The sequence below is a fragment of the Cygnus olor genome, chromosome 2 (assembly GCF_009769625.2).
Source record: "Cygnus olor isolate bCygOlo1 chromosome 2, bCygOlo1.pri.v2, whole genome shotgun sequence".
Lineage (NCBI taxonomy): Eukaryota > Metazoa > Chordata > Aves > Anseriformes > Anatidae > Cygnus > Cygnus olor.
In genome coordinates, this window is record NC_049170.1 from 22,280,571 (window position 1) to 22,296,435 (window position 15,865).

The window sequence follows — 15,865 nt, forward strand, 5'->3', positions numbered from 1 at the left end:
GATACTCAGGACTTTGAATCTGCCTACCTTCAGCGTGTGACTCTGCGAGAGCCTTGGGCCAGGCGGAGGTTGCACCTTGCCAGGCCACCACCAGCACTCCCCTTGCAGACCAAGCCCAGCACTGCGTTGGTGGCCTCAAGCTACCCGATGACATCTCTGCCACTCTGCACAAGTCCTGCTTTCCCTGTGGGTACTGTGTCCACTCGAGCACTATTCCCCTGGCACAAGTGGGCAGCCTCACCCTTCAGCAGAGCTTAGGAGCAGCATCCTCTTTAAGGGGGAGCAGTCAAGGAGAGCTGTGCTAATTATCTTGGGTAGAGGATCCTTAGGTTTTTGCCAGTTTTTATCAAAGCATAAAAAGCAATTATTAAAATTAATGCAATTTACCATGTGTTCTACTTCTAGCAAAGCTATTTTTGGCACGGGTTGCCATCTGTCCCATTCAGCAAGCTCAGCCATAGACTTTTGCTCTCTGTTCCTCTTCCCACAGCCCTCATGTGGAGCCAGGCAAGCACATGGCTGCTTGCAGAACCAAGTAGCTTAACTGCAGTGTCCAACTCACCTGAAAATTGCTGTTGTCTGGTGGTGAGTGACCTTTGCATTACAAAGTTATTTTCATCTTTCCCGTTTGCTGTCTGCTGACGCCCTCCATCACATCTTGCAGATGAGTGAGGGTGATGTCCTCCTCCAGACCTTGCAGGTGAGGGTGACATCCTCCATCAGACATTGTGGCCAGGCGAGGAGGTGACCCCAAGGAGCTGCATGGACACCAGCCTGGGAAGGGTGTCCCAGGCTTGTCCTAGAAGCTGCAGGTAAGAGCTGCAGAGGGTTTCAAGTCCCTGCACCACAGAAGTTGCTCTCTATAAGACTGAATTGGATGGGACAGGGACTCTTGCCAACTGGCCTGCATCGGCACTGCTAAACACTGTGGAATTGAGATGGCCTCATGCACTCTGCCTGGGCAGGAGGGTTTTCAGCCTGTGCTACCAGCCAACCTCTGTATTTGGGGTGTACAAATTGCCATGTGCCTGGCTACATAATGGGATAAACAGTGGCTGTCCTCTGCCCAGAGATGTGCCCTGGCACTGCTCAGTAATCCAGTGTAGGCACATTGTTTGGATCCTGTGACGTGGCTTGGATCTGTCTGCTTGCTCCTAGCTTTATCCATTTCTCCCTTCTTATTTTGGGATTTGGGAGTTAGTTCTACAAAAGCACTGGTCATGCTGTTTTCCTCAGCCCAGACCTGGAACATCTAGTCCTGGCCTTCTGTAACCCTATCTAGTCCTCAGACCCTTGCACTCTTTGTACAAACATCAGCAGAGCCAAGCAATAGATCACCTTGACCGCAGATGTTCACAAAATATGTGGTCAGGGCTTCAAATTGAGCCTAAATGTGTTAAGTGCTGACAGAAAATCAACTTTGTCTTTATTTTTAACTTCTGTAGAGTTGGTCTGACCTGAAGCAACTGGAAGTTAGCACGTTTAACTTTTTATGTAACTGAAGATGAACCAGCATGAAGAGAATAAGTGTTGTTGAAGCTTGTCGGGAATAAAGAGCTGAGACCAGAGCAGTGTCTGTGGGCCCGTGGGTGTTCAGAGTGCTCCCGCAAGGAGACTCAGGGAACCTGGCACGAGCACCTGAGTACATGGGAGCACAGCAGGTGTGGTCGGCCAGGCAAATGAATCGTCCGAGTGATCAGGGTGTCGGTGATGGTTTTGCACTTACCGTCCCCTCGCAGCCCTCCATCAGCATTATCCACTGCACTGAAGTCTGTCCTCTGAGCGAACACAGAGGGAACCCTGGAAAGCAAACAGAAAGGGCGGCTGAATCCATCCTCTGTGCCACTCGTCTGAAGCTGGGCAGATGAATGGGGCTACTCCAAACTGACACGCCAGAGTGTAGCGGTGAGCCAGTGAGAATCTCTGCTCATTGGAAAATAAAAAAAAAGTCTGCATTTTTAACTGTCCGTGGAGCGTAGCAAGAGGAAGGGAAGTGCAGATGTGATGGTGTCATCGAGATACCGACCTACTGGCTTCAAATCGGCTACGTATTAGCAGTTCAGAATGCAGAAAGTTGTAATAAATGGAGTGAGGAGGTATGGTAACGATGTAATTAAGAATGGAAAGCTGTTAACAGATATGTGTTAAACGCAGAATAGGAGCTGATTAAATGCATGGAGAGGGAACTCTGACTCGAGGTCTATGGGCGCGGGCTGTTTGATGGCTGGATCCCATGGCGTCCGCAGTTGGCAGCGTGACAGCGTGTTGCTTTCTGCTTGCCATCCCTCCTGAATAGAGGAATCTGAGTGACAAATTTGGCAGCAAATTGGTTTGTGCTTAAAGCAGTTAGTATTCCTACCTGGTGGAAGACAAATGTTGGAGGAGCAGTTCCCAGACAAGTTGTCTGGAGGAAGAATTTGGTCGAAGCTGTCCTGAGGTCGCCTGCTGCTCACCTGCACCACAGCACTGCACCATGCACTGAAGTGCAAGGATTCCTCCAGCACACAGCCTTTCTGTGTTGAGCTGCTCCTTCTTCAAAACTAATTTTCAAAAAAATGCCTAACTATGTTCAAGGCATTACAGTCTCAATGTTGTTTTTAAAAAGCTGCTCTCTGGAAGTGACTTTCCCTTTGGAATCTTCACCCACAGCAGTGCCCCTGCTTTTCACTGCTCTCTTCTTGCGTATCTTTTTTCTGATTCCTCCCAGTGTATCAGAGAGAAGTGGCATTTGTCAGGACACTCCATGCAAATTCATCCCATTTTATTCTCTCTCCCAGGTATTAAGTTTGATAAAAGATTCTTTTCTCTTTTGCTTATTTAAAGACTGACATTAGTGATTTGAAGTTAATTAAACAGAAGATCCCAGGCTAAATTCTGCTCTTCCAAATACCAGGGAAACTCTAATACAAGTTCAGTGAGCTTCACTGCATAGTAATACGGGAGCGAGCACTGATTTTAGGCCAGTGGAGTCACTCGTGTGTTAAGTGCAAACGCAATTTGGCACATCGATTAGCTCAGTAGAGTAACTCCATGTGTACACTAGCGATTGAGAATATTTTCACAGAATATTGAGTATGTCGTCCTCCTTTTTGGTTGTATTTCGACAGTAAAATGCTTGCTGAATTGAAGTAACCACAGGGTTTAGTGTTCTACTCTGGTTCCAGCAAAAACGTGCACAGTTTTATGTGTGTGTATATGTGTGCATGTGCGTGTGTGTGTGGGGGGGTATTATAAACATATACATAATTTCTCACTATATGAAAAGAAAAGTCTGGCTGAGATTGTATCCTTCTGGAGAGTAGAAGATCTCAGTCCCCACATGGTAGACAAGCTCTTTAGCCAGTCACATTCCTCTTCTCACCTGATGCTTTTTGGGTTTGTGCAGTAATTGTGCGTACTAGATTTGTATCGCTACACAGAAAGAGTACCAAAAGCCTAGCCAAAAATGTGAGCACAGCACAAGAACACATACATATCTCAGAAAGTGATAAAGACTTTGATTTTTCTCTCCAGTCTGCATTCTTTTTTTAGTTGTTATTGCTAAGTGCATAAATGTAAGTTAAATTCACAAGTGCCAAAACCAGAGTTACATGCAGCATGGGTTAGCCTGTTAATAATGACAGCAGCAGTACACCAAGCTGAGAAGCATACACAGTGCTTCCCTGCACGGCTCGTATCTCTGCAACGCTGCGAGGAAACATCGCGGTCCCTTCCTCAGTGTGGAGGGATAATCGGTCCCTTTTGGGAGGAGGAGAGTATTCGTGGCACTTTGCTGTGCTTTGCGACTCTCTAAATGCGATGCAAACCGTGGACCCAATTCTGATGCCAGGCGCATGTGTTAACTTCTCAGCTGTAACTTCGTCGGTGGAGCTGCTCCTAATTTGTGAGGGATCAGGCCCACAGATCTGTAAGGCAAGTTGTATTTTGTTAACAATGCAAGGGCAGATGTCACAGAGTCCTGAGCGCAGTTGCCTACCGTAATAGTCAAGGGTTAAGCAACCTGTGGGATCTTGAAAAATTCCACTGTGTGCCATTTTGTTGTGAAGACTGTTTGGGATCAAAGAGCCTCCTGCTTTAACAAATGAAACACACAGGAAGAAAAATTAGTGGTCAGAAATAATTGCAATTTGCAAAGTAAATTATGCCATTAACTACTCCAGAAATCAATAATTGGGCACAAAAAGAAAATCAGTCGAGAGGATGACAGAAGAAAAAATAAATCTCTTGGGCAACTTGCCACTCTTGGGAGTTTAATTTTGAGTTTTCCACTCCCAGCTATCCATTCTTATTGCCCATCCATCAACCTCCTGATGAATATAAAGGACTGTGGTGTGAAACACCAGAAGATTGCTGGGCTGGTGTAACAACGGAAGGTGAGTCTTTCAGGTCTGGAGGAGGCAGGGCAAATCGCGGATGACAGTTTAGAAAAGCTTGTCTCTGCTCTTGCTTTTTTCCCCCAACATCTCTCTTTAATAGCAGTGGCAGTCTAATAACCATTCCAGAGGTAACTGGAATCATACTCATGGGCAAATCACCTGGAAATCTCCTCCTGATTGACTCTAACAACTGACATAATTTTTAATAGAAGTGCAACATGATTTATGCCTTTGCTTATTGGTATAGTTTTAAGCAGGGACAAAGTGGTTGTTTAATCTTACTCCCATGTTAGAGGCATTTATCTTCCATCCTTTTGTGTTTCTTATTTACATCTTCATAAGAATGCCGACACCGTATCCTTCACTATTAGCGGTACTCCTTGATTTAATAGCACTTATGAATATCTGTATAGTTGGGGTTTATTAATGAACATTGTGAGTTCTTCTGTCTGCCTGCTTATGGCAGGTTTACCTGCTATGGATTTTGATCAAGGGGGAGTTGAAGGTGGGGGTCAACCGGAGACCCTACATGAAAAACATCTCGGCTGATGATGTTCTTACAGAGGGGATCGCAGAAGCCAAGACCTCTACATCAAGTCAGCGATGAGTTAAAATGTCCGCCCTACTGGAGGGGTAGCAGGGAGAAAAAAAAAGGTGTTTTCTGCAAGTGCAGCTGACCCAGGCCAAGGGAGGGCTGGAACCTGCCACAAGCAGGCCCTGTCGTGGTCTCTGGGGGCACTGGGTACCTGGGATCCTGTGAGGAAGGCTGGGCAGTGCTGTGTAGCACAACTCATTGTTTTTAAACCATTTCCTGGATCTAAAAAACAGGCTATTTGTGGAGGAGGCATTTACCAGTTGGTGCAAGCCATTGCTCGGGGGCCATCCCATCGTGCCGTGGCTCTTGGCGATGTCTTCATGTCTTCAGAAGCTGAGTGACAGCACCTCAGCAAAGCAAAGCCTGGCGCTTGGTGGGGTGACAGGTCAGAGGAAGGGTCTCAGCAGGTACAGATCTACCTAGAGACTGTGAAACTGACCCCAGGTAACAAGCAGAGCTCTTGTGGCTGTATTCTGTAACCAATGCAAGAGCCATCAACTGAGCAGGTGTCAGCAGCTCTGGAAAAGAAGTACCGGTATCACTGCCAGAAAGTACTGACCGCACGCTTGGCATGCATCACTACAACCACATATTTGCCCCTTCGGGAATGGGGAGGGAAGGTAGGAGCCAGAAGACAAAGACAGAGGCAAGCTCGTGGGCACACGCGTGCAAGGAGAAGAGGAGAAACCTGCAAGAACAACCTTTTATATCTGGCAACTGGTGGATTAGCCTCTGGAATAAACAAGGGCACATGCAATCATGAAGATCTTTTGTGGTTAATTGCTGTTGTTTATGTTAGCAATTACCAAGTGTCATACGTGGTTATTTTATATCCTTAAAATTGGTCAGTTAAATGTGTAATCTTTAGCTCTCTGTGTGCTTAAGGCTTATTTTTACTTCCACGGTAGTTTTTATATCTGCAGTAATTCAGCAGTCAAAACATGAGTTGGGTACAGATCTTTCCATTTTAATTCCTCCACCCTCCCCTCCAGTAACCAGTCATGTCTGACTGATCTTTTCAGATTAAAAACTAAAAAGGAAAAGATGTGGAATTTATTTGCAAATTCTCCTTGTTGAGCCCTGTCACTTTAGTGACAGCCCTCCCTGAATTCCCCCCCTCATTTGGATTTGAAAAGTGCTTGTAACCCTTTTGAGGCCAAACACATTTTCACAGAATCATTTTCCTGTTTGATTTCAGGGTCAGAGACTGCTCGTCCTGGTTCTATCAAAGGGCGTAATTAATTGTGAAAAAACCTTAATCTACAATATTTTCAATCCCATATACACACACAAGAGGCTTAAATCCTTGAATAGCTGAGAACATCTTGTTGAAAGACTTCATATGTTCCCAATGACAGGTAAAACCTTCCAAATAATCAGCAAAACATTTTTTTTTTTTTAAATTTTTGTACACAGAAACTGAGTTTCCTTGAATAAGTATGAAATCCTTAAGTTTGTGAAGGAAGCCAGTGGGCAGCTTCCACCACAACAAATACAGACGTTCTTCAGTGCTGATGGAAACAAATTTCTGGGAGAGCTCTGCTCATCCTGCCTGTACTAGCCCCTACCAGAAAGTGGAACGGGAGCCTCTCCAAGACCTATGACATGAAATATTAGCAAGATGGGTGCACAGAACTGAAATAGGAACAGGAATGGCTTAGGATAGCAGCAATGGCATTTCGACTCCTCATCATGGCACCTTTGCTCCATCTATACCGATACGAAAATTTCCCCCATTTATACCATAACTTTATTTTGTAGCATTGAACCCGACTACCTGTTGGAGTGAGTGCATGTTGCTCTTTGACCACACCACAGCTGAATTTGACCACTGGTACCCAGGCTGAAATGCTGACCTTTACATATATGGTTCAACCAGCATTTCTTAAGATACGGCATAGTAATGCCTGAGGTTTTACATTGATGGGAATTCAGAATTCTTGTCTAAACCAATTTTTAAAGAGTTAAAATATAGGCAAAAGCCAAACAGATGCAGCTAGGAGCGAGCAGAAGCCAGGTGGAACTTGGCGGGACATTTTTGCGGTCCTTTGTTCGGCATACGCCTTGTTCTGCCTTACTCCTGCTCGCTGGAGCTGGTGAAGGGTTGCCCTTTCTCACAGACTTTTTTTTCTGGGCTAACCCTTTGGATTTAGCACCACAGGCAGAAGGAGCCATTTTGTGTCAGGCGACTGCAGGACGCCTTTCCTGCGTAAGTTCTTGTTCGGTTTTCTCCGATTTTTCCCTATCTTAGTGCCGAGGCAACAGCACACGCTTTCTCACACACGCAAGTAGAATTAACATGCATGTTACGCTCTTACATCTTTGAGGCTCCGTATGAACATCATTAACTAATTAGTCAGTAAGGGAAAGAGCTGTGGGCAGGCTGTTTCAAATGGCAGAAGCTGCAGGGGATACAGCTTACACGCCGACTGCGGGGCTGAATGTGTAAAGGCCCCAAGAGAGCGGGGAGGTAAGAAAACAGGAGGAAAGGCTAGGGCAAGGTGCAAAGAAATGTAACGCTGATCACTGCAGCAGCTAGCCTGGGTGTAACGGTTTTGTTGGGAATGGGCTGTCAGTCTTCATCTTTAGCATGGAGGGAAGATTGCATTATAACATAAATGGTACCCAGGCCTTAATTACAGTGACTTGATACTATGGCAAGCCACTTCAGGAAAACTAAAGTCCCATAGTGAAAAGACGTTTCCACATTTTCCTTAACTTTGAGTACTGAGGCCTCCGGTGCGTAACTTTTCAGCCCTTTGGTTTTCCATTCTTGGTTTCCTTGGAAAAAATATTTTTCCTTGAGATGCTCTGGTAACTAAAGCACTGGTCTAGTACTCACCATCCCAGGCTGTGTTCCCAGCTACCACACGGTCTTTGTGGACAGCTCCGCACAGGGGCTCACCCTGTTCTCTCTGTTCTGCGTGCTTACACCATGATTTTTGCGGCTGGCTCGCGGGCCTTCTTTGAGAGAAAGTCTGCAAGTCTCGAGTGAATGAGCACAGAGACTCCTGGCAATATGCATGAGGATAAAGCTGAGCATTAAGAAGGTAAGCGTGGTAGGTGTGGCAGGACCTTGCTTTACGAAGCAGGCTTATTGTAGCTGGAGTAAGGGTACGCTCGGCAAGCCGGTGCTCAGGTGCCACCCAGTCACCACAGCTTGACAGAGCGTGATCGGTTTGTGTCTCTTTGAGGGTAGGAGAAGAACTGCTGCCTCCCTGGTATGTCACACGGCACTTGCAGTGGAGGTTTACGCACGTCCTGATGTCATGAAAACCTCCCGGGTTAGAGATGACTAAACACAGCACCCCAAGGGCCCAGCTCCAGCCTGAGACTGACCTGTCTCTCTTGGCACAGCTTTTCTTTTCTTCCTGCAAGGACGAAGGAGCGGTGTTGAAAGCCCTCTCCTATGGGGTGAAGAGAGCGATGAGATATAAATATAATCCTCCAAATGTGCTCAGCTGCCTTGCCGGGTCTTGAGCGGCAGCCCTTTGCTAAGGGAACTGGCGAGCTTGTGTCAGTACCAGATAAAGAATTTTTTAAAGACAGAACATTAAAGAAAAAAAAAAAAGAAAGAAAGAAAAAGGGTGGGTGGGGGGAGATATTTACGAGTGCGGGAAATGGAAGCTTTATCAGGAGTTTTGTGGGGAGATAAGGAGCTGGGCTGGCCCATCTCTGCACGGTGCGGACACACTCACTGCCTTTGAGTCTCTCAGGAAAGAGCAAAAGGAGCTGCTGACATTTCTGCTTAAAAGGAAGAATCAATGAATCTTTGTTTCCCACTGCCTGCTTGTTTGACCTTATTGTGTTGTGGAATAGAAAAGAAAGAAAAGAGAACGGGTAAGGGGAGAGGGGATTCGTGCTAATAAAATCCAAGACAAGATCACAGCCCTCTGATCATCACTGGAGATGCTATTATTTGGTTGTTGTCCTATTTGCTGCCATTGCTCATTTCGGATTCCTGCCTTGCTGTAATAAGTCACACTCTTTCCAGCCATCATCCCTGTATTGACAGGCAAATGTCACCCACGTTTGATTGACGTCCGTTGCTCCTGAATACAGAAGTATGATTTAGGAATCAATTCTGTTTGTTTATTTAAACAGCTCTTTGTGTACCTTGTGTATTTGTGAGCAGGACAAGTTGCTTAATATTTTCTCCGGAGAAATGCCACTAATATTGCACATTCACCTTCCTACCCTGTCACAGAGGTGCCCACCAGCTCTTGGGGGAGGAGAAACCTTTCACCAAAGGAAAAAAAAAAAAAAAACTCAACAAAACACTCTGCTGCCGTCAAGTTAAGCCGGAGAGATGTTTTTTCTCAGGTCCAGGCATCTGTTGATCTGCATATGCCCCACACTTTCCTTCAGCTTCTGAACGAAAGGGAACTCTTTTCCTTGTGTCACTTAGTCAGCAAAGCAGCGTCTGGTTTTAACACTGGGAAACACTACAGCCAGTTATGAGCGTGTCACTTTCAATTTATGAACAGAAATGTTTCCTTCTCTGCATTTATAATTGTAATTGGGGAGGGGGGAAGAGGGAGATCCGAAATTGTGAGAGAAGCTAATGTCTATTACCGTGCATGGTGGGAGGCATATTTTCGAACAACTTCCACTTGGACAATCGGTAACAGTAAAGCATCCCTACATTTAAAGTGATATTTCCCAGAAAGTACTAACATGGCAGGGTGGCCTCAGGGGTGCGTTAAGCAGGAGGTGGATTGACCTTTTAATTCTCGATCGGTGACCTGAAGGGTGCCCAGAGGCTGCTAAGCAGATCTCTTCCTTTCGGTCTGCTCCAGAAAGAGCTGTCATCACACGATGCAGCTAGTGAGTGAGCCTCACGATTTCACTGTTCATCCGTTTGCGGAGGGGGGGGGGGGGAGGGGGGGGGACCGGGGAGGGGAGAGAGAAGGGGGGGGAGGAAAAAAAATATATATATTTCCCACACTGCCAGAGTAATGCCAAACTCTCTGTGAGTGGGAAGAGCAGAGCAGATGCTGGAATGAGATGCCAAAGCAGCTCCCCTTTCCCCTGCGCTTTTGGGTGCCTATAAATTGCTCCAGCGCGCTCGTCAGCCTCCTCCTCTCCTGGCAGGTGGCACCCGGGCAGGATCCCGCTCTCCTCCGGCTCCGGCAGCGCTCGGCGGCGCGGGCTCTCGGCGGCGGCGGCAGCAGCGGGGCTGAGCCCCGTCACCTCTGCGGGGAAAGAGAGAGAGAGGAGAGAGCGGGGCGACCGCGACAGGCAAGTCCCAGGGAAAGTTGACTCGGACTGGCACAGCGTGCAGAGAGAGAGAGAGAGAGAGCAAAAAAAAAAAAAAAAAAAAAAAAAGTCGATCGCCGGCGGGAGCATAAAAGTGCGGGCGGCCGGGGAGGCGGCAGCTCTCCTTCCTTCCCTCTGCCCTTCCTCTGTCCACCCTCCGTCCCTCCGTCCGTCCCTCCGTCCGTCCCTCCTGCCGTCCCTCCTGCCCCCCCTCCTCCCGCAGCGGCCGCACCGCGCCCCGGGACCCGCGGGTGCCCCGCAGGCGCCTCCGCCGGCAGCGGGAGGGCGGCGAAGCCCCCCGGGGGAGCCGGGCTCGCTCGGGCTCGGCGTCTTTTCGGCTCTGAGGAGGTCCCCGCACAACCAGCAAGATTTTGTCCAAAAGCAGGCAAGAGGATCGCCCTGCGCTGAGCCGGCTGGTGGGCAGCAGGCGGCGGCTGATCGCGGCCGGCGCCCTGGGGGTGGTGATGGTGCTGCTGCTGGTCGTCCTCATCCCCGTGCTGGTGAGCTCGGCCGGCACCTCGGCGCACTACGAGATGCTGGGCACCTGCCGCATGGTCTGCGACCCCTACGGCGGCACCAAGGCGCCCAGCACGGCGGCCACGCCCGACCGCGGCCTCATGCAGTCCCTGCCCACCTTCATCCAGGGCCCCAAGGGGGAGGCCGGCCGGCCGGGCAAAGCCGGGCCCCGCGGCCCCCCGGGGGAGCCGGGGCCGCCCGGGCCGGTGGGGCCGCCGGGCGAGAAGGGCGAGCCGGGCCGGCAGGGGCTGCCGGGCCCCCCCGGGGCGCCGGGGCTGAACGCGGCGGGGGCCATCAGCGCCGCCACCTACAGCACCGTGCCCAAGATCGCCTTCTACGCCGGCCTGAAGCGGCAGCACGAGGGCTACGAGGTGCTCAAGTTCGACGACGTGGTCACCAACCTGGGCAACCACTACGACCCCACCACCGGCAAGTTCACCTGCTCCATCCCCGGCATCTACTTCTTCACCTACCATGTGCTCATGCGGGGCGGCGACGGCACCAGCATGTGGGCAGACCTCTGCAAGAACAACCAGGTGGGCGCCGCGCCCCGAGCGCCCGGGGGGACACGGGGAGCCGTGAGGGGACGGGGATACTTGAGGGGACAGGGAGCCGTGAGGGGACAGAGAGCTGGAGGGGGGTGACAGGGAGCTGTGAGGGGAGAGGGAGCCGGGGGGACGGAGAGCCAGGGTTGGGAGCCGGTGGCGCTTGAGGGAAGAAGGGAGTCGTGAGGGGCAGGGGATACGTGAGGGGACAGGGAGCCGTGAGGGGAAGGGGATGCTTGGGACAGGGCGCCGGGGGAGGAAGGGGATACGTGAGGGGACAGAGAGACGTGAGGGGAACGGGGCGCCGAGAGCCGACAGAGAGCCGTGAAGAGACTCTCTCTCCGTGAAGAGACAGGGAGTCGCAAGGAGCCGTGAGGGGACAGAGAGCCGGTGAGGGGGGAGCCGGAGGCGTTTGAGGGAAGAAGGAACCGTGAGGGGAAGGGGAGGCGTGAGGGGGACAGGGAGCCGTGAAGGGAGAGCCGTGAGGGAACAAGGACCCGTGAGGGGAGCGGGCGGGGCCGCCCGGCAGAAGCGGGCGGGGAGCGGGAGCCGGAGGCCGCTGGAGGCGGCGCGGGGCGGGGGCAGCGGTACCCGGGCGGCGCCGGGCAGGGCAGGGCCGGGGGAGCCGAGCGGAGCCCCCCGCTCGCAGCGCCCCGCGGCCGGCAGCAGCCCCCGCCCTGGGGGCGCCGCCCCTGCTCCGCCTCGGCTGCCTGAGGGACGCCGAGGGGCGGCGCGGCGCTGTGCCCGCAGCCCGGCCGGCGTTAAGCCCCGTCCCGGGGGGTTACCGGTGTTAAGCCCCGTCACGCCTGCCCGCTCCCCTCCCGGCCCGGCGCCTCGCCCCGCGCCCTTGTGCCGGGGGGGAGCAAATGGCTCCGGGACGGCTCCTGCGGGTGGTGGCTCCTCACAGGGAGCGGGGAACGGAGCGACGAGGGCAGCAGCAGCCGCTAATTAAATTAGGAGATGTCTGCCGTAAATACGAGCGCAGCAGACAAACCGGGAGCAGTAAAACAAAGCGCCGTGTGGTATATTCACTTCCATGTAAAGGCAGTCCCGTCCACCGTGGGGATACCGTTTTACCGGCAATTAAGACATGAATTCATTTTTGGTCCCTATTTATAACGCGTTTTAAAGTGTTTACTTTTCCCAGACCTGCTACTTTTTTAAAAAAAGTAACTAATTGCAAATATTAAACGGAGCCTGGAATCTAAGCGTCCCCAAATATAACCACTTCCACTACCAGACATCAGACAAATTAAACCGATTCAGAGGAAAAAATAAAAAAGGGGAGGGTGTCTAGGCATATACGTCTGTATGTTTATGCTAAGATAAATATTTAGGTAAATATCCACACACAAATTATCCAAAATCGACAGCTTTGATGCAGCAGCGCTTCCTTTTGGTTACGATTTATACCTGAAACGCTAAGCGCTGATGTGGCGTGGCAGCAGTCAGCCCCTTGTGATGTGTAGGAAAGCTCGGAAGTTTTGAAAGTAAATCGCTAAATGGCGTCTGACAGAGATGACATTGTAAATTCAGTGTTTTCCAACAAAGAAAAAGCCGTTGGAAAGTGTGAGACTTAGAGGAAAAAATAGCATTCCTACGCAGTGCCTCTGAGGAATCTCAAGGTCCCCAGTGTTAACACATCGCCTTCTTTAATAGTTATAAAGCACGGGGAAGTGCTGAGATCGCGCAGCTCAGCTGCTCTGTGCCTGCAGTCCGGGTGTCCCAGCGTAGCTCTGTGAAAGATGAGGGAGCAGCCGTGCAGCTTATGGAACGCATCCTGCCTTAATGCTCTGATTTCGAGGTACACGTACGCTCCTGCGGCAGGACGCTGAGAATTCATCTGAGACCGTTCTGCCAGGCTTTAAAAGAAAAAAAAATTATGGTGCCTCACCAAACGAGGTAAAAAACTTGAAAATAGCACGCTGGGGTTTACAGGACGTTTGTCACCATTCGCAGGGCAGTAATACCTGCACTTTACTTTCCAGGCTTTTGAATCCAGGGTCCCTTTTTTTCCCCCTTCAGCCACTACATACGATCTCAGGTCTTAAAATGAAATGTCCATTATTGGCGTATTCGGTGTCCATATGCTGACCTCCTCACGCCAGTCACAAACACAATTTGAATTTGCTTTTACTATCCACAGCAGTACAAAATTGTAGAGAAATCCACTAAGCAGCATTTAATTATGGTCTACATGGAAATTTGGAAAGTAATTTAAACCATTTCGTTTGCCAACATGCAAGATAATAGTCATTTTCTGTGAAAGTTTTTCTCCTTCAGCTGTAGCCTTTTTACTCCCTTCCATTTGCCCTGTCCATCTCTATTAGCAATACAGTCTCAGCCCACGTTATCTTCTTTGGAGGGCATTTCTAGGGTTAATGGCCCAGAGCCTTCAACTCCACCCTGCTAGTCATTAATCCAGACGAAATACCTTGTGTTTAGAATTGTTATTGCTAAAACACTAGCAAAATAGATGCCCTCTGTAAACAATACCAGGCGATTCAGGATCAAGAAGTCCTGAAATAGATGTGGTTTATTACCATGCGATGCATCAGTTTAAATTTGCAGCCTGTCAAACCACTGCAAGATTTTTAAGCCTTTCTCACTCATACAGGATGTATAAAGAAATGTATAAATAATTTCCACCTACAGTGATGTTTAAGCTGCGTAATACCATAAGATCCTCCATGGTAAAGACATCCCCCCCCGCCACCTTTTAACATTTCAATATTAATGTGAGACCATATCATATGAAAGTTTAATTTGGAAATTTATCATTTAAACTTTGAAAGGAATCCATGGAAATTTGTGACTTATAGCCTATTTTTTTCAATTCAGAAGAGATAAAGTCCCACATATAGTACGCTAAGTCATGCATTATTACTTAGTTCAGGTTTGCAGTGCCACTAAATCACTTACTGCTCTGTAACTACGCCAGAACAAAGACAAGCAACAAGCAGATGATGCGATATAAATCTCATACAACTAAGTTTAAATATTTTAACAAACAGGGTCAAATTATATATAAATGATTTGAAGACTTACAATGCCACAGACTATTCATTGCTGGAAACCAACATACATCTACTTCCAGTTTGCTACTAACGTCAAATTTAATCAGTTGTGGAATAGCAAGGGAGCAATGAAAAAAAAAAAAAAAAGCATGTTTAAGTGAAAGTTGCAAATGAAATTAGAAGTCCTCCATTGCTTGTAAATTCCAAGAGCTCTCAAAGTAAACAGCGACTCACCCCTGATTTTTCAAATATGCATCTTTTATACTACACAGAAATTAAATGTTTGTTTAATGAAATGTGGCATTAACAGCTTTTCCAAACCCTGACTAGATTACCTTACCTGCCTGTGTGCGTTGGAGCGAGCATGTGAGTGGGTGGGTGGGTATTTTTTTAAATTCTCTTTACAGCATGATACTATTAGCAGTATGACAATAAATCGCCTCTGGAAACACTCCAGCCTGGTATCAGTAGGGCCTCACTGTGGACCCTCACCAATGTCAATCAATTGTTCCGCTGAAATAAAAGTCACGCCAGTGTAAAACGGGCATGCGACTAGATTCGGTGCTCCCAACTCTAGCTCTTACTACACATGTATTTAAAAAGGCACAAAGTATTTACGGCAGTGCAGTTTTGTATTGATCAGAGGACTGAGATATAAGCAGGTTATTGCTGTAGTTTCAAATACTGTATTGTAGGAGAAAACAAGCAGTGCCCATAAGAAAAAACTGTAATATATGTTATTAGACATTTAAAGCGTCAATGTGTGCATGCTGAATAAAATCGTGAGGCTATGCTTTAATTTCACCATGCAGGAAAAATTACCAGAGTTTTCTTAACCACTCCTCATGTATTTTATGTAGGTTCGAGCTAGTGCGATTGCTCAGGATGCTGATCAGAATTACGACTATGCCAGTAACAGCGTGGTTCTTCACTTGGAGCCAGGAGATGAAGTTTACATTAAATTAGACGGAGGAAAAGCACACGGAGGAAACAACAACAAATACAGCACATTTTCTGGATTTATTATTTATGCTGACTGATAACGAGTAAAAAGACCCACCAAACCAGTCCAAAAATGAAGCTCGCTCTTCTAAGCAATGGATTTGCGTGGCAAAAGTCAATGAAACAAGCACCCCAGCAGAGATCGACCACAGAACACCTCACTAGTGGGGAAAAAAAGTCGAATGCTACCTGATGCACATCTGTACAACACAGAGAAACCTTATGTTAAAAAAATTACCAAGCGAGTTAAACAGATGTGTGATCCACTACCACCAAAGCAAATACTTCCTCATTGTTAGTGTCCATGTGAATGAAGTCGTACACAGGTCAAATTTTTATAGGAGAAAAAAAAACACTAAAGACACTGAGCTATTTCTTCAGTGTATATGATACTTCGATGTGTTATGATCTTGCTGCTTTATCCATACTTCAGCTTTGGTTCTTGTGACTTACTCGCTAACAATGATGCTTAGAGTCCACTCATAGTGTGGTGAGGAATGATTTTACAATAAAAGGAAGACGTAATCGAAATATACTTTCTCTCTCCAAAGGAAT

The 15,865-nt window shown here is 48.3% G+C and overlaps 1 protein-coding gene across 1 annotated transcript; it reads left to right on the top strand.

Annotated features, from left to right (window-relative positions):
* The first annotated feature begins 10,469 nt into the window (after positions 1 to 10,469).
* C1QL3 (complement C1q like 3) lies at positions 10,470 to 15,837 on the top strand. Its single transcript, XM_040548297.1, has 2 exons — positions 10,470 to 11,282; positions 15,169 to 15,837. Exons 1-2 carry the CDS (start codon positions 10,695 to 10,697, stop codon positions 15,346 to 15,348), a joined length of 768 nt encoding a protein of 255 aa, XP_040404231.1. The 5' UTR covers positions 10,470 to 10,694; the 3' UTR covers positions 15,349 to 15,837.
* The last annotated feature ends 28 nt before the right edge of the window (positions 15,838 to 15,865 follow it).